This window comes from Astyanax mexicanus, chromosome 11, assembly GCF_023375975.1.
Source record: "Astyanax mexicanus isolate ESR-SI-001 chromosome 11, AstMex3_surface, whole genome shotgun sequence".
Taxonomy (NCBI): domain Eukaryota; kingdom Metazoa; phylum Chordata; class Actinopteri; order Characiformes; family Acestrorhamphidae; genus Astyanax; species Astyanax mexicanus.
In genome coordinates, this window is record NC_064418.1 from 21851179 (window position 1) to 21869984 (window position 18806).

An 18806-nucleotide genomic window follows, 5' to 3' on the forward strand; every position below is an offset into this window, starting at 1 on the left:
CCAGGAAAATTGGAAATCTTGTCTTATAGTTAACAAACTAAATAAAGTTTTAAACATAGAAGTATTCGTTTCTTATTATTACATTTTAAAGTATAGAAAATAAACCTCTTACACCACTAGGACAAAAAAAAACGTTTTTGCAGCTGGCAAAAATTATACAATACACACATTCGGTAGCTACAAGTACCCTTTAACTGCTCTGTGCCAGCACGCTTAAGCATTCTTTGCGAGGAAGACAAGCATGTTGCCCTTGTCGGGTTTAAGATGAGAGTGTGAGGGACTAACAACATTTCCAGCTGTGCTGAAAACACGCTCGGATGGGGTGCTTGTTGCGCACACACACAGGTATTTGCGTGCAAGTCTTGCCATTATAGGCAAGCGTTTACTGTTTGTACTGACTGGATGAACTGCTTTCTCCTTTGGTCAGACCAAGTTTAGCACACTCATTCGGATGATGTATCCTGAGATGCGCACGCAAATTGCTGGTATTGCCGTCCTTTGTCATGATCGACTTTCTGCACAGACGACATTTAACTGCATTGATGTCTAATGGTTCTCCATGTTCGTCTGCTTGGAAGCCAAAATACTGCCAAATCGGCGAGGTGACACCTTTCTTTTGTACAAGATCCTCCATTTTTCACCGTCCACCCAGGAGAAGGTCACACGGAGCAGTAATTAATTTGCATGTACCCAGCATTCAATTCCAGAGTTAAACTCTTTGTTCTGATATAATCAACTTACGTTTTAATTTGAAGCATATTATGTATGTGTGGTCTAAAATACTACCTTTTTTCTTATGGCTATGAACATGTCATAGATTAGATTAATGAAATAATGTGGTTGATTAAAAAACGGACCCCAAAAAAAAACTCGTGGTTAACGATAACGCACCTCATATCGTCACTGGCTTAAATTATCGCGATATTCGATAATATCGTTTATCGGCCCAAGGCTATTAGTAACCACTTTAGAAATGATAGCAACTGCCTAGCAACCACTTAGCAATACCTTAGCAACCACCTGGAATACATTAGCAACTTCCTAGCAACAGCTTAGCAACCACTTTAGAAATGATAGCAACTGCCTAGCAACCAGTTAGCAACACCTTAGCAACCACCTGGAAAACGTTAGCAACTGCCTAGCAACCACTCAGCAACCTCTTTAGAAATGATAGCAACTGCCTAGCAACCACTTAATAATATCTTAGCAAACACCTGGAAAACGTTAGCAACTGCCTAGGAACCACTTAGCAACCATTTGGAATACCTTAGCAACTGCCTAGCAACAACTTAGCAACCACTTTAGAAATGATAGGCACTGCCTAGCAAAAACTTACTAACGTCTCAGCAACCACCTAGAAAACATTAGTAACACACACCACACACTGCACACCCCAAACACAGTCCACACAGTCCACACTACACACTCTCCACACCCCACACATACCCCATACCACACACACACTGCACACACCACACACACTCCACACCCCCCACCACACTACACACACCCCACACACACTCCACACCCCACAAACACCAGAACCCACACTACGCACTCCACACACCCTCCACACCAGACACTGCACACCCCACACAGTCCACATTCCACAGCCCACACACAGTCCACACTCCACACAGTCCACAGTCCACAACCCACACACTCCACACACACAGTCCACACACCACACACACTCTATACACCACACACCACAAACCAAACACACCCCACACCACACATAGTCTACACACCACAACCCACACACACAATCTATACACCACACCACACACACACACACCACATACACTCCACACCACACACACCCACACCCCACACACAGTCCACACTCCACACACAGTCCACACTCCACACCACACACGCTCCACACACACACCACACAGTCCACACACAGTCCACACTCCACACACAGTCCACACTCCACACCACACACGCTCCACACACACACCACACAGTCCACACACTCCACACCACACACACTCCACACACCACACACTCCACACCACACACACTCCATACACCACACCCCACACACACTCCACACACCACACACTCCACACCACACACACTCCACACACCACACATTCCACACTACACACACTCCACACACACTCCACACACAGTCCACACCCCACACACACTCCACACAGTCCTTACTACACACACTCCACACCACACAGTCCACACCCCACACCACACCCACTCTACACACCACACCCCAAACTCACCCCACACAGTCTACACACCACAACCCACACAGACCACACCCCACACACTCTATACACCACACCACACACACCCCACACCACACACAGTCCACACCACACACACTCCACACCACACACACCCCACACCACACACAGTCCATACCCCACAGACTCCACACCCCACCCCACACCCCCCCACCCCACACACACTCCACACCCCACACACTCTACAGACCACACCCCACACACTCCACACCCCACACACTGCACACCACACACACACCCCACACACACACCACACCACACACTCCACATCCCACCCCACACACAGTCCATACACCACACACTCCACACCCCACACCACAGCACACAAACCACACCACACACACTCCACACCACACACAGTCCCCACCCCACACACTCCACACCCCACACACACTCCACACCACACACACTTCACACCCCACGCACTCCACACCACACCACACAGATATGGGCACGGCGAGGGAAGATATGGGCAAGGTGAGAGAAGGCGTGGGCATGACGAGGGAAGACTGGGGAACAGCGTGGAAAGATGGTGGGACGGAGCGGGGAGGGGGGAACAGAAAAGAGGAGAAGAGGGGAAGAGGAAGCAAAGACTTAAGGCAGGCAGGAGCTGAAAGGAAGGAAAGGAAAGGACGGGGGGGGTCACCCAGAAACGAGAAAGAGGGAACCCCAGCGGGGAAAGAGGTCGGCGCTGGGCCAGGTGTGGGGACCGCCAAGCAGGCAGGGGGTGCCGGAGTGGGGACGGAGCGCCAGGCGGCTGCGAGGGGGGAGCAACGCCAGGTAGGATTCGCCGCAGGCCGCAGGAGGCTGGGTAGAGGAGCTGGGGCTTTAAACCTGGAAGAGGGAAAACAGGCAGCGCTTATTGGCGGACCGGGCAAAGGAAACACCGCAGGACTGGAGCGCTTTCTGCAATCCAGAGACAGTCCAATCGCCAATGGAGTAGGAGGAGGCCGCGAGGAAGCGGCAGAAGCAGCCGGAGGACAGGAACCAATCCTGGGGGTTGAAGGTCGCCGTCGAGGGGAAGGAGAAGCCGGCAAAGCCCGGCGGCGGCACAAGGACCGAGTGGAGCACAGGGCAGCCACGTGGGAGCGGCCAGACCAGGTCGAGGAACCGGAGGAAGCGACGCCCGCGGAGGAAGCCGGAACAGACACCACAGAGCGCAGCCAAGGATGCCGGCCGGAAGCACCGATGGATGAAGAGCCGGAGGCTGAGAAGAGCTCGTCGTCAGGAAGCATCCATGGCGAATCAGGTGAGATGTGCGATACAAAGCAAATGCCAAGTTGTCCCACACACAGGTGGAGAGGAAGTGGGGGTTTTAAATAGGGCTAGTGGGTGGAGTAATGGGTGTGGATTATCTCCAAAAAGTTATATATACTTATAAATAACTCCACTTAATGTTGATGTAAAGGTGTTGGCTAAAGAAATTGCATCCCGTTTAGAGGATGCGCTGAAAAGGCATTTGACAGGTTTAAGTGGGAGTACTTGTTTGCAGTTTTAAAGAATTCAGATTCTGTGATAATTTTATTTCTTGGATTCGCCTCCTTTACTCACCCCCTAAGGCCAGTGTCCACACTAATGACGTTTATTTAGATTATTTTACCCTTAGAGGTGAATATCGCCAAGGTTGCCCTTTATCACCTTTGCTTTTTGCCATCGCAATCGAGCCTCTGTCTATTAAATTAAGATCTTTATTTTTATTCAAAGGAATCATCCGTAAGGGTATTGAATATAAATTAACGCTGTATACAGATTTGCTGTTGTATGTAACTGATCCTACATTTTCTATCCCTGCTGTTTTAAGTATTCTGGAGAACTTCAGGACCTTTTCAGGTTATAAACAAAATTTGGGGAAAAATTAATGTTTTCCTGTTAACATTGCAGCATGTCATCTTCAACAGGCAGATTTACCCTTTCAGTTTAGTCCATCTGGTATTAAATACCTAGGTATTAACAAGACTAGTTCTTTGTCTAGCCTTGCATCTGCTAATTTTACTCCCCTTATTTCAAAGGTTACTTTACTATATTTACAAAGGATATTTATTTTCAATTTTTAGTTACTCATCTGTTTTGCTATTTTCAACCTCTTATCAGCCCACCTGAACACCACGCTCCCCCACTTCACGTGTCAAACAGGTTTGCCCCGCTCAGTGAAGCACCAACTGAGGAGCCTTTAGGGGCACCAGCGGCAACAGTTACTTGTTTACCGGGAGCCAGAGCACCAGACATTAGTGGCAACCTTAGGCTTTTAGGGAATAGGAGATATTCAAGGGTAGTAATTCATGTAGGGGCCATAATATTTGTCTGCGGCAGTCTGAAGTAACTAAGGCTAATGTTAAAGAGGTTTATTAAACAGGAACAGGCGCTGTCCGAGGAGGTAATCTGCTCTGGCCCCATCCCAATGAGGCGTGGTGATGAAGCTTTCTTCGCTGAACCGCTGGATGTCCAAGTGGTGTGCAGAAAATCATGTGGGCTTTATAGATAACTGGCTACACTTTGAGGGCAAGCCTGGTCTTTTAGGTAGGGATGGCCACCCCACATGGGAGGGTGCTGCCTTACTTTCATGCAGCATAGCAAATAGTCTTTTAGCTAGTCGGCAGAGTAGTGTTAAAAGCTGCTGACAATCCAGAGCATGGACCAGGCTGCAGACAGAGAGGCTTAACCGACCGTCTGCGAGCTGCAAAGAGACGTTACCTAGATACCAATGTATTCAGACTGTGTCTGTCCCCCAAGTCAAACAAAAACGTCGAAAACTCAAACAGTCAATCTAAATAACTTAACTTATATTAAAATATTGTATCCAGACTGTAGTACTAACACTTCAAACCTAAAGATTGGTTTACTTAATATTAGATCTCTAAATTCAAAAGCAGTTATAGTGAATGAAATGATAACTAATCAGAAATTCGATGTTCTGTGCCTGACAGGAACCTGGATTAGGCCAAATGAATATGTAGCATTGAATGAAGCCACCCCTGCAGGCTATTATTATATACGCAATCCGAGATTGTCTGGTAGAGGAGGTGGGGTCTGCATATTTTTCCAAAGTACCTTAGTTAGCAATCAGAAACACTATGATAATTTTACTTCTTTTGAGCTTCTTTACACCAGTATAATTAATCCAGTTACAAAAAAGAATGCATTTTCCTTCATTAATATCTACAGACCACCAGGGCCCTATCTAGAATTTTTAAAAGAATTTAGTGATTATGTCACAGACTTAGCAGTAAGTAATGATAAAGTGATTATAGTTGGAGACTTTAACATTCATTTTGAAAAATTGGATGATCCATAAAAAAGGCATTCACATCAATTTTAGACTCAGTTGGTATTACTCAAAATATAACAGGACCAACTCATTACTGTTATCATATCTGGATTTAGTTTTGACCCTGGGTGTTAGCATAGATAACCCGAATATTCGTTCTCAAACCTCCGCAATTTCAGATTATTACCTTATTTCATTTAAATTACATCTCAGTCATAATATACGCACATCTCATAGATACTCTATGAAACGTTTAATAGCGCCTTTTACAGCCCAACAATTTACAGATTTACTTTCTGATTTATCAACTCTAATGTATTCTCCTGTAGACCCAGTAGAACTAGACAAACTAACCGAAGGTTTAAAAAATACCTTTCGCTCCCCTTTAGATGTTGTAGCACCCCTTAAACATAAAATAGAGAGACAAACTCGTACCTTAAAGCAGTTAGTACGAAACTTAGAGCGTGAATATTGATCAACTAAACTGGAAGTTTTTCATAAAGCCCGCTCAGCGTATCTGGCCTCACAGATCAAGATTAATAAAAGTAATCCTCTTTAGTGTTATTTCCAAATGAACTAAAAGTCAGGCAGGTACTGAACCTCAGATTCCAGCCATTCACACCAGCGACACATTTATGGACTTTTTCGAGCACATTCTCTCTGTCTATCTGGTGTGGCTGATCTAGAACAAAACCCTGTCACCGAAGTTAGGTTGGAAGTCTTTAACCCACTTCCACAGCTAGAACTAGAGAAAATTATCTCCTCTTCAAACAGCACAACCTGCACACTTGATGCAGTCCCCACAAAATTACTAAAACAGGTACTACCAGATATAATTAAACCGCTGTTAATGATAGTAAACTTATCGCTCACCCTAGGCCATGTACCCAAAGCCTTTAAAACAGCTGTAATTAAACTTCTGATCAAGAAACCAAATCTTGATCCTACTGTACTGTTTAACTATAGACCTATTTCAAACTTACCGTTTATTTCTAAGATTTTAGAAAAAGCTGTGGCTCAACAACTTTGCTCTTACCTGCAAAGAAACCAGATCTATGAAAAATTTCAATCTGGATTTAGGCCTCATCACAGCACTGAGACAGCTTTAGTTAAAATAACAAACAATCTACTTACAGCTGCCGACCAAGGCTGTGTTTCCCTACTGGTACTTCTCGATCTGAGCGCAGCCTTTGATACAATAGATCATACTATCCTTTTAGAAAGACTAGAGAACATGGTAGGTGTAACTGGAACTGCATTATCATGGTTTAAATCATACTTAACCGATCGCTATCAGTTTGTGAGGATAAATGATATGTCTTCCAGTTATACTAAGGTAAGATATGGAATTCCACAAGGCTCTATATAAGGACCGTTATTATTTACATTATATATGCTCCTACTGGGCAAAGTTATTAGAAAACATGACGTAAATTTTTATTGTTATGCGGATGACACGTAGCTCTTCATATCAGCCAAACCTGATGACAGAGTGAGATTAAAGAAAATCGAGGATTGTGTAAAAGATGTGAAATTATGGATGTCAAACAACTTCTTCCTAATAAATAGTGATAAAACAGAGGTTCTCCTATTAGGCCTCAAGAAAGCTGCTAGAAATAAATTATCAGACTTAATGCTAAATCTGTCCGACTTCTCCGTCACACCTGGTTCAGCAGCTAAAAACCTTGGAGTTATTATAGATTCAGACCTAGCATTCCATAAACACATATCTAATATTACTAGAACAGCTTTTCTACACCTCCGTAACATTGCCAAACTTCAGCTAGTTCAAAATGCTGCAGCCAGGGTCCTTACTAAAACGAGAAAATTTGAGCATATAAGTCCAGTCCTATCAGCACTGCACTGGCTTCCAGTCAAATTCCGCATAGACTATAAAATTCTCCTGTTAACATATAAAGCCCTACACTGGCTCGCTCCTGAGTATTTACAAGACCTCATCTCCTATTATGAACCACCACGATTACTTAGATCTCAGGATGCTGGTTTCTTAGTAGTTCCTAAAATTCAGAGGAGCTCTGCAGGAGGAAAAGCTTTCTCTTATAAAGCGCCTCAACTCTGGAATAATCTCCATGAATATGTTCGGGACTCAGACACAGTCTAAATCTTTAAGTCTAGACTGAAACCTTACTTGTTTAGTTTAACTTTTGGTAATTAATGTTTCTGCCTTTAGATAAGGCTGCAGTTCCAGGGGTTCATGGACAGAGGGAATTGTGGTAAACTGAGATGCTGGTGCTGCTGTTCTCCCACTGCACACGGTCACTCAGGTTTGTGGGGACGGTGGAGTGGGTGGATGCCAGTGTTTCAGGGAGCCTCTGTGTCTATGTTACCTTCTGGCTCTCTCCCTTTAGTTAGGTTGTTTTATTCAGATCTGCCGGAGTCATTAGCCACACTCTGATACTGTTTTATATTCTCTGTTTTACATAAATCCAGTAAAACTAATTCCATCTCTCTGCCTTCCTCCGAGTTTCTGACTGCCCACCTGTCTGTCCCAATACCGATGGTATCGATGTTGGACCCTCGGGCTCTCGCGTCTCCTCTCCGGCCAGACTGATGGAAGTTTCTGAAGTCAGCTCTTCTCCATCCATCACCCACCACAGATCAGCTGCTCATCATCCATCTTACTCTCCACTACAGATTACATCCAATCATTAGTCATTAGTCAATCATTAGTGGCGCTGCTATACTCCTGAATATACACAACCTATATGGATGTATAAAAGACTTTTTAAATTTTCATTTTAAACACCGTTTGACCAGTGGTAGGATGGTCCCCCCTTAAATGTGAGTCTTGGTCCTCCCAAGGTTTCTTCCTCCTCCTGCAGCTCGGAGGGAGTTTCTCCTTGCCTCCGCGCTCACTGGGGGTTCTGTATTCTGTATTTTCTATGTTTAATGTTTTGCCTGATTGGACATTACTGGGCAAGGGGACAGTGATGAAAACATTAACCGGGACTGAAACAAACACAGTGACAGAGACTGGAACAGAGACAGGTACAGGGACGTAGACCGGGACAGGAACCAAAACAGGGATAGACATGGGACCAAAAACACAGATGGGTGCCCAGGACTGGCAAAACTCTGTGGGGCCAGCATAGGCACAGTTCTGGGGGTGAGTTCTGAGTCTGTGGCCGTTTCTCAATATACAAGTACACAAGTCTGTACTCCCGTACTTGTGAAGAATGGACTTGGGAAGTTCGGATCGCGAGTGTGGACTCCAGAGGACGGGAGGAAGCGGGAAGGTGGTTGTGTATTTGGAACAGCTGTGTATTTGATGACGTCCCCCTCTTAGAGGAGTGGAAAGCGTTGTTCTGAAAACATAGGAGCACATTTTCACCCAGCCACTTTCTTAACAAATAATCCACATGTCTAAAGTCTAAACCCCTACATTCTCACCTAAAAATAACTTAAAACATTATTTTAGCACACAGCAGTACTGTTTTGAAAACCGGTGCGTACCTTCTCCTCCTGCATTACGCTGATACTGCTGCGAGGTGCATTCTGGGTTATCGGGCTGTAAGAAGTCCACACAAGTCACCTTCCATGCATCCTCGATAAAGTGGGAGGAGCAAGAACACATCCGGGTATTAGTGTACTTGGCTAACTGTGATCTTCTGAATTGGAACAGTACTTGGGCTGTGACTGATGACATTTCACGAGTCCACAAGAACACAAGTACAGACAAGAACGCAGATTGAGAAACGGCCAGAGTCTGGAGAGCTGGCGCTGCTGCAGCTCTCTCTAGAGCAGAAGCGACGGGAATTGGTGTCTGGAGAGCTGACACTGCTGCAGCTCTTTCCAGGGCAGAGGCGGCGGGAGTTGGTGTCTGGAAAGCTGGAGCTGCTGCCGCAGAGCCGCTGGGATTCACCTTCTGACTCACTTCCTTTAGTTTGACTGTTTTATTCAGATCTGCAGGAGTCATTAGCCACACTGATAATATTTTTTATTCTCTTTTTTTCATAAATCCAGTTAATACTAATTCCATCTCTCTGCCTTCCTCCAAGTTACTGACTGCCCACCTTTCTGACCCAAAACCGATGGATGTTGGACCCTCAGGCCCCTGGAAGTCAGCCTTCCCCATCCATCACACACCACAGATCAGCTGCCCATCATCCAGTTTATGCCACCTGCCTCGGACTTGTTGCTCACTCTCCACGACGGTTTACATCAAAGTTTCTATGAACTCTAACTAGAATTTTCTAACAGCTTCCACTGCTTACCTGAATATATTAGACCTGTGTGGCTGTATAAAGCCTTAAAAATGTCTGACCAGTGAAAGGATGCCCCACCTTATACAGGTCCTTGTAAAAGAATTAGCATATTGTGATAAAGTTCATTATTTTCTGTAATGTACTGATGAACATTAGACTTTCATATATTTTAGATTCATTACACACAACTGAAGTAGTTCAAGCCTTTTATTTATTTATCTAAAAAAAATAGCATATTTCATCCAACCAATAAAAGAAAAGTGTTTTACATACAAAAAAAGTGAACCTTCAAAAAATTATGTTTAGTTATGCATTCAATGCTTGGTTGGGAATCCTTTTGCAGAATTGACTGCTTCAATGCGGCGTGGCATGGAGGCAATCAGCCTGTGGCACTGCTGAGGTGTTATGGAGGCCCAGGATGCTTCGATAGCGGCCATAAGCTCATCCAGAGTGTTGGGTCTTGTGTCTCTCAACTTTCTCTTCACAATATCCCACAGATTTTCTATGGGATTCAGGTAAGGAGAGTTGGCAGGCCAATTGAGCACAGTAATAACATGGTCAGTAAACAATTTTGGTACTGTTTTGGTACTGGTTTTGGTACTGTGAGCAGGTGCCAGGTCGTGCTGAAAAATGAAATCTTCATCTCCATAAAGCTTTTCAGCAGATGGAAGCATGAATTGCTCCAAAATCTCCTGATAGATAGCTGCATTGACCCTGCCCTTAATAAAACACAGTGGATCAACACCAGCAGCTGACATGGCACCCCAGACCATCACTGACTGTGGGTACTTGACGCTGGACTTCAGACCAGGTCAGGTGCTTCTGCTGCTGTTTCTGGTTCAAAAGTGTCTTGACCTGGGGAATGCGGCATATGTAGCCCATTTCCTGCACACGCCTGTGCACGGTGGCTCTGGATGTTTCTACTCCAGACTCAGTCCACTGCTTCCGCAGGTCCCCCAAGGTCTGGAATCGGCCCTTCTCCACAATCTTCCTCAGGGTCCGGTCACCTTTTCTCGTTTTGCAGCGTTTTCTGCCACACTTTTTCCTTCCCACAGACTTCCCACTGAGGTGCCTTGATACAGCACTCTGGGAACAGCCTATTCGTTCAGAAATTTCTTTCTGTGTCTTACCCTCTTGCTTGAGGGTGTCAATGATGGCCTTCTGGACAGACTTCCCCATCCATCACACACCACAGATCAGCTGCCCATCATCCAGTTTATGCCACCTGCCTCGGACTTGTTGCTCACTCTCCACGACGGTTTACATCAAAGTTTCTATGAACTCTAACTAGAAACCAATGTATTCAGACTGTGTCTGTCCCCCGAGTCAAACAAAAACATCAAAAAACTAAAACAGGAAATCTAAATAACTTAACTTATATTAAACAATCATATCCAGACTGTAGCACTAACATTTCAAGCCTAAAGATTGGTTTACTTAATATTAGATCTCTAAATTCAAAAGCAGTTCTAGTGAATGAAATGATAACTGATCAGAAATTCGATGTTCTGTGTCTGACAGAAACCTGGATTAGGCCAAATGAATATGTAGCATTAAATGAAGCCAAACTCTGCAGGCTACAATTATATACACAATCCGAGATTGTCCGGTAGAGGAGGTGGGGTCTGCATATTTTTCCAAAGTACCTTAGTTAGCAATCAGAAACACTATGAAAATTTTACTTCTTGAGCTTCTTTACACCAGTATAATTAATCCAGTTACAAAAAAGAATGCAGTTTCCTTCATTAATATCTACAGACCACCAGGGCCCTATTTAGAATTTTTAAAAGAATTTAGTGATTTTGTCACAGACTTAGCAGTAAGTAATGATAAAGTGATTATAGTTGGAGACTTCAACATTCATTTCGAAAAATTGGATGATCCATTAAAAAAGGCATTCACATCAATTTTAGACTCAGTTGGTATTATTCAAAATATAACAGGACCTACTCGTTACTGTAATCATACTCTGGATTTAGTTTTGACCCTGGGTGTTAGCATAGATAACCCGAATATTCGTTCTCAAACCTCCACAATTTCAGATCATTACCTTATTTCATTTAAATTACATCTCAGTCATAATATATGTACATCCCCTAGCTACTCTGTAAAACGTTCAATTACGCCTTTTACAGCCCAACAATTTACAGATAAGCTTCCAGACTTATCAACTCTAATATATTCTCCTATAGACCCAGTAGAACTAGACAAACTAACCGAAGGTTTAGAAAATACCTTTCGCTCTACCTTAAATGTTGTAGCACCCCTTAAACACAAAATAGAGAGACAGAAAAAGCTCGCACCATTTTACAATGATCAAACTTGTACCTTAAAGCAGTTAGTACGAAATTTAGAGCGTAAATATCGATCAACTAAACTGGAAGTGTTTCACTCTGCGTGGAAAGACAGTCTTGTTAAATATAGAAAATAACTAAATAAAGCCCGCTCAGCGTATCTGACCTCACAGATCGAGATAAATAAAAATAATCCTAGGGTTCTCTTTAGTGTTATTTCCAAATTAACTAAAAACCAGGCAGGTACTGAACGTCAGATTCCAGCCATTCACACCAGCAACGATTTTATGGACTTCTTCAATAGTAAAATTGAAAACAAAAATTAAACAGATAAATATTACATCCTCTCTGTCATCTGGTCTGGCTGATCTAGAACAAAACCCTGTTATTGAAGTTAGGTTGGAAGTCTTTAACCCACTTCCACAGCTAGAACTAGAGAAAATTATCTCATCTTCAAACAGCACAACCTGCACACTTGATGCTGTTCCCACAAAATTACTAAAACAGGTGCTGCCAGATATAATTAAACCTCTGTTAATGATAGTAAACTCATCGCTCACCCTGGGCCATGTACCCAAAGCCTTTAAAACAGCTGTAATTAAACCTCTGATCAAGAAACCAAATCTTGATCCTAGTGTACTGTCTAACTATAGACCTATTTCAAACTTACCCTTTATTTCTAAGATTTTAGAAAAAGCTGTGGCCCAACAACTTTGCTCTTACCTGCAAAGAAACCAGATCTATGAAAAATTTCAATCTGGATTTAGGCCTTATCATAGCACTGAGACAGCTTTAGTTAGAATAACAAACGATCTACTTACAGCTGCCGACCAAGGCTGTGCTTCCCTACTCGTACTTATCGATCTGAGCGCAGCCTTTGATACAATAGATCATACTATCCTTTTAGAAAGACTAGAGAACATGATCGGTGTAACCGGAACTGCCTTAGCATGGTTTAAATCGTACTTAACCGATCGCTATCAGTTTGTGAGGTTAAATGATATGTCTTCCAGTTATACCAAGGTAAGATATGGAATTCCACAAGGCTCTATATTAGGACCGTTATTATTTACATTACATATGCTCCCACTGGGCAAAGTTATTAGAAACCATGATGTGAATTTTCATTGTTATGCGGATGACACGCAGCTCTTCATATCAGCCAAACCTGATGACAGAGTGAGATTAAAGAAAATCGAGGATTGTGTAGAAGATGTAAAATCATGGATGTCGCACAACTTCCTCCTATTAAATAGTGATAAAACAGAAGTTCTCCTATTAGGCCCCAAAGCTGCTAGAAATAAATTATCAGACTTAATGCTAAATCTGGCTGACTTCTCAGCCACCCCTGGTTCAGCAGCTAAAAACCTTGGAGTTATCATAGATTCAGATCTAGCATTCGATAAACACATATCTAATGTTACTAGAACAGCTTTTCTACACCTCCGTAATATTGCCAAGCTAAGAAATGCCCTATCACTGCATGACGCAGAAAAATTAGTACATGCCTTCATTACCTCAAGGCTAGATTATTGTAATGCGCTACTGTCTGGATGTTCCGGCAGTAACTTAAATAAACTTCAGCTAGTTCAAAATGCTGCAGCCAGGGTCCTTACTAAAACGAGAAAATTTGACCCTATTAGTCCAGTACTATCAGCACTGCACTGGCTTCCAGTCAAATTCCGCATAGACTATAAAATTCTCCTGTTAACGTATAAAGCCCTACACGGGCTCGCTCCTGAGTATTTACAAGACCTCATCTCCTGTTATGAACCACCGCGATTACTTAGATCTCAGGGTGCTGGTTTATTAGTAGTTCCTAAAATTCAGAGGAGCTCTGCAGGAGGAAGAGCTTTCTCTTATAAAGCGCCTCAACTCTGGAATAATCTCCCCGAATATGTTCGAGACTCAGACACAGTCTCAATCTTTAATCCTTGACTGAAAACTTACTTGTTTAGTTTAGCTTTTGGTAATTAATGTTTCTGCCTTTAGATAAGGCTGCAGATCCAGGGGTTCATGGACAGAGGAAATTGTGGTAAACTGAGATGCTGGTGCTGCTGTTCTCCCACTGCACACGGTCACTCAGGTTTGTGGACGGTGGAGTGGGTGGATGCCAGTGTTTCAGGGAGCCTTCATGTCTATGTTACCTTCTGGCTCTCTGCCTTTAGTTAGGCTGTTTTATTTAGATCTGCCGGAGTCATTTGCCACACTCTGATAATGTTTTATATTCTCTTTTTTACATAAATCCAGTCAAAACTAATTCCATCTCTCTGCCTTCCTCCGAGTTACTGACTGCCCACCTGTCTGACCCGATACCGAGGGATGTTGGACCCCCAGGCTCTCATGTCCTCTGTCTGGCCAGACTGGAAGTTTCTGAAGTCAGCTCTTCTCCATCCACCACCACAGATCAGCTGCTCATCATCCATCTTACTCTATAAGCCATTAGTGGAGCTGCTATACACCTGAATATATAAAACCTATGTGGATGTATGAAAGACTTTTTAAATTTTAATTTAAAAGCCATTTGACCAGTGGTAGGATGGTCCCCCCTTTAATGTGAGTCTTGGTCCTCCCAAGGTTTCTTCCTCCTCCTGCAGCTCTGAGGGAGTTTTTCCTTGCCTCCGCGCTCACTGGGGGTTCTGTATTATGTATATTCTATGTTTAATGTTTTGCCTGATTCTTTGTCCTGTAATCATGTTTCTGTAAAGCTGCTTTGTGCCAACACCAGTTGTAAAAAGCGCTATACAAATAAATTTGATTTGATTTGATTTGACAGCAGTCAGGTCGGCAGTCTTACCCATGATTGCGGTTTTGAGTAATGAACCAGGTTGGGAGTTTTTAAAAGCCTCAGGAATCTTTTTCAGGTGTTTAGAGTTAATTTGTTGATTCAGACGATTAGGTTAATAGCTCATTTAGAGAACCTTTTCATGATATGCTAATTTTGTGAGATAGGAATTTTGGGTTTTCATGAGCTGTATGCCAAAATCATTAGTATTAAAACAATAAAAGACCTAAAATATATCAGTTGATGTGCAATGAATCTTAAATATATGAAAGTTTAATATTTATCATTTCATTATGAACTTTATCACAATATGCTTATTTTTTGAGAAGGACCTGTATGTGAGCCTTGGTTCCTCTCAAGGTTTCTTTCTCCTCCAGCTCTGAGGGAGTTTTTTTCTTTGTTGCTCATTGGAGGTTCTGTGTTGTATGTTCATTGTTTTGCCCTACTCTCTGTCCTGTGATCACATTTCTCTAAAGCTGCTTTGGCACATCAGTTGTAAAAATACAAATAAATTAGATTTTATTTGATTTAGAGTACTACCTTATCACACCACCCATAAAACAAATTCTTAATCAACATATTTTAAACTGTACAATTTAGTTGAATTTTATCTGAGGAGCAAATGAATGAATGACTCACTGCATAGACTTAAAAGCTCCCTGTGATGAATCTCAGTCAGTAACAGATGCAGTAAATACTGTTTATCTCTTACAACACTTCACCAATTTATTATAGTTTAAAGTAGATTTATTCATCTTAAAGACGGTTACACATGCCAGAGGTAATTTTTCTCATGAACTTTACTACAGTCTAAGACACCTTTTACATTAATAGCTGAAATATGTTGCTCTGTGTTAATAAAATATACCAGCCCTAAAAAAATCTTTAAAAAGTGGTTTGATTTATGTGGATTATGGCTATAACTCAGCAGTTAGTTAGGATTGTAACTGTGTATCAAGATGCATTAATCATTGTTTTTGGATAAAAGAATGATGTTATTGTGCTGGTTAGATATGGTATGTCCTGTCGTTTGATATGATATGTGTATGACGTCTGTACATTACTCTGCTCTCTAGTTATGAAGGTAAGAACAGCAGCACCAGCATTCAAAACTGGTAAATGTATCTATGTGTCTGCGTATTGTTGTTTATATCTAAATTCTGCTTCTGTTCTGTTTCCATTTACGTAAATCCGCCAATGTATTCCGCATTGCAGACATCATAGGGTCCTACGTAACAAAGTGCACCTAAAGTAAGATAATCGAGAAAAGATAAAGTTTTAGGAACCAAGCCAAAAGCACACCACCATCTCCCAGGATTTGACCTTAATGATAAGATGACACAATACAGTATTATTATAATGTATCATGATAACCCCAAGACGGAGGACTTCTATGGAAATCACCCCATAGCTCTGTGAAAAATAGTCACAGCAAGCTCAGTGGAGCGTAAGCCTGCTGGTCCCTAGCCATTAGTAAACTTGTGCTGTATACAGGTTGAAGTGTAAACCAGTAAATCTGTACTTTGACCCACCAGTTGTCTGTACATGTGTACTGGTCTGTTGACATCCAAGCCAGGTGAAAGGTCAACAACAATTTCAGTAAATAACACAGCTCCAATAACCAGTAAAAACTGAGGCATTAAGCAAGTACATGAAGAACTCTTCAGTTTACTTCACTGCTTTTAGTAGCATTATAAAGAAATGATAACAGTCAATGATTAGGTGATCACAGCCCCTAGGCTACACTTTGAATGTCAGCCCATCCCAAACATTTCTGCACACACACACACACACACACACACAAATAATAATAATATTACTACTACTACTACTACTACTACTAATAATAATAATAATAATAATAACAATAATAATGATATTTATATTTATTACATCAAGCACTTAAATATATTTGTTTAGAATTGTATTAATTACAATATTCTGTGATTAATCATAATTAAAGTCATGTTTTATTTTATAAACATAACTTGGGGTAGTTTTGATGTTTTTTTTTATTAGAATAGTTTAATGTGCTGGGTTTAACGAGCGACTACGAGCAGCACACTCACACAAAAAAATGAATGAATAAAAAAAAACATGTGCCCTAATCATTGCATGGGCCCCAAGGCTGCAGCCTAGGGTAGCTTGTGCGTTAATCCACCCCTATGCAGGGTGTCCAAACTTTTAAAAAGGCCACACTGATGATTATGATTGATTTGTTTTTTTAATGGTATAAGAGCAAGTTAAAGGCCGTAACCTCAGTTGTTTTAACTTGTTACTCCTTTTAGTTGTTTTTACACTGCCACTGCCCATGTCACTGCTTTAATCTATAAACAGCAGAACTTTTACTACAGCCAGTAATTAAACAAGTATTTTTGACGGCTCTGCCAACCTCTGCATCTCTTATATTGTTATTACAATATTTGTTTTTTTACAATTAAGTAATTTAATAATATTATCATTTGTTCTTAATATTTAAATATTACTTTATATTTAAATACTACCTCTGTTTTAAGCTATTATCATTTGTTATTTCATTTTTATGAAAAAATTATAAAATACATTTATGATCTTGTTTTTTATATTCCTGCTGTACTTCTGAAATCTTAAATTTAAATGTGATTTCTTCTCTGTGTGTAGAATGCTCGGCTACATTATAAATAAGGTCCCCATCAGCATATTCGGTGTTTAAATAAAGGCTGATTGGTTTATTTCTGCAGTTTAGTATTCGAAATTCTCAACTTACTTTTCCAGGTTTGATTACCCATATCACACTAAACCATCAATAAAGAAAGCCTATTCTCAGTTAATCAAAAGTATTGTTATGACATAACAGCCAGATGAACACAGAGTTCTGGCAGGAGACACAGAGTTCTGGCAGAAGCTGCTGAGTTTGGCAGTCTTGGGGGTTGTAGAGCGGCTCTGTTCTCTGGGGTCATTAGTGTTCAGAGTCTGTGGAGCTTTATTATACCGCTGTTTTGCCGCTTTAACACGCTCCTGATACACTTTAAATGCTAAGATCTGTTAATTTAAGTGTATCCGGGTAAAATCGAATAAGACCCTGAAAGCCTGAACAGTAATATTAACAAATCCACTCTCACCAGAAATCTCGTGGAGCTCGTTCCCTGATCAATAGCCCCGACCAGCGGGTCGGTCAGGGTCGGGGTCGTGGTCGGGGTGAGGTTCCGGTTCGGCAGTGCCATTCTGCGGGTGCTGGTGGTGGACCCGGCCGCCCGCGATCTTTATATCGCCCGCGACACGCGCGATGCGTTGCTGATCCGCCCACCGGCTGATCCGCCCACCGGCCAGGCACTGTCCAATCACCAGGGGGACATCGGACCCTCCGGCCACAGACTGGGCATATGTCCAAACGCCAGAGGGCGGGGCTTCGGTTAACGACCATCAGCGGGTAAAGTCCGAGACCTCGTCTCTCCGAAAGATATGTACAGGAGATTCTATACACCAGACCAACTGCCGTTTTTACAAGTTCTGCACAATAAACTGGTTCAGATGTAAACAGGTTCTCAGAGTATCTGTCCAAACTGTTTGCAAGCTGGACGCAGATCCTGAAATATCTGATGATGACTGATTTACTGATTAAATGAGGTAAAACAAATCCAGAAAAAACACAACAGAACTGCTGATATTTTACCCTTTAATAACACACTGAACATTGTTTGGTTGCTAAGGGTATTAAACAAAATTAACTACATCACAACAATTGTTGTATGAAACCCAAATTCACACCAAACTAGGGCAGGGCAATAAGACACATAGCCCACTCATATCTCAATATGCTTAAGAGAACAAGAGGTAATATACAAAAGGATATTATAAAACATTAACAGCATATAACAGATATCAACAAAAAGGTTGTGGATTCATGTGTTCTCACAAAATCACTGTGTGTGTCTTCTGAGTGTACTGTGTGTTCACTGGATGGATGGGTTAAAGGCAGAGGCCAGA

At 42.1% G+C, this 18806-nt stretch overlaps 1 protein-coding gene across 2 annotated transcripts in view; it reads right to left on the reverse strand.

Annotated features, from left to right (window-relative positions):
- The window catches only part of LOC103044907 (glycerol kinase), a 364431-nt gene extending 346351 nt beyond the window's left edge, over positions 1-18080 (reverse strand). The window contains exon 1 of one of the 2 annotated variants that reach the window (XM_049485389.1): positions 17942-18080. In XM_049485389.1, the coding sequence (XP_049341346.1) occupies positions 17942-18043 (102 nt within the window). In that variant the 5' untranslated portion in view covers positions 18044-18080. The remainder of the gene's footprint in view (positions 1-17941) is intronic. The other variant, XM_049485390.1, reaches the window with a different exon arrangement.
- Between the last annotated feature and the right edge of the window lie 726 nt (positions 18081-18806).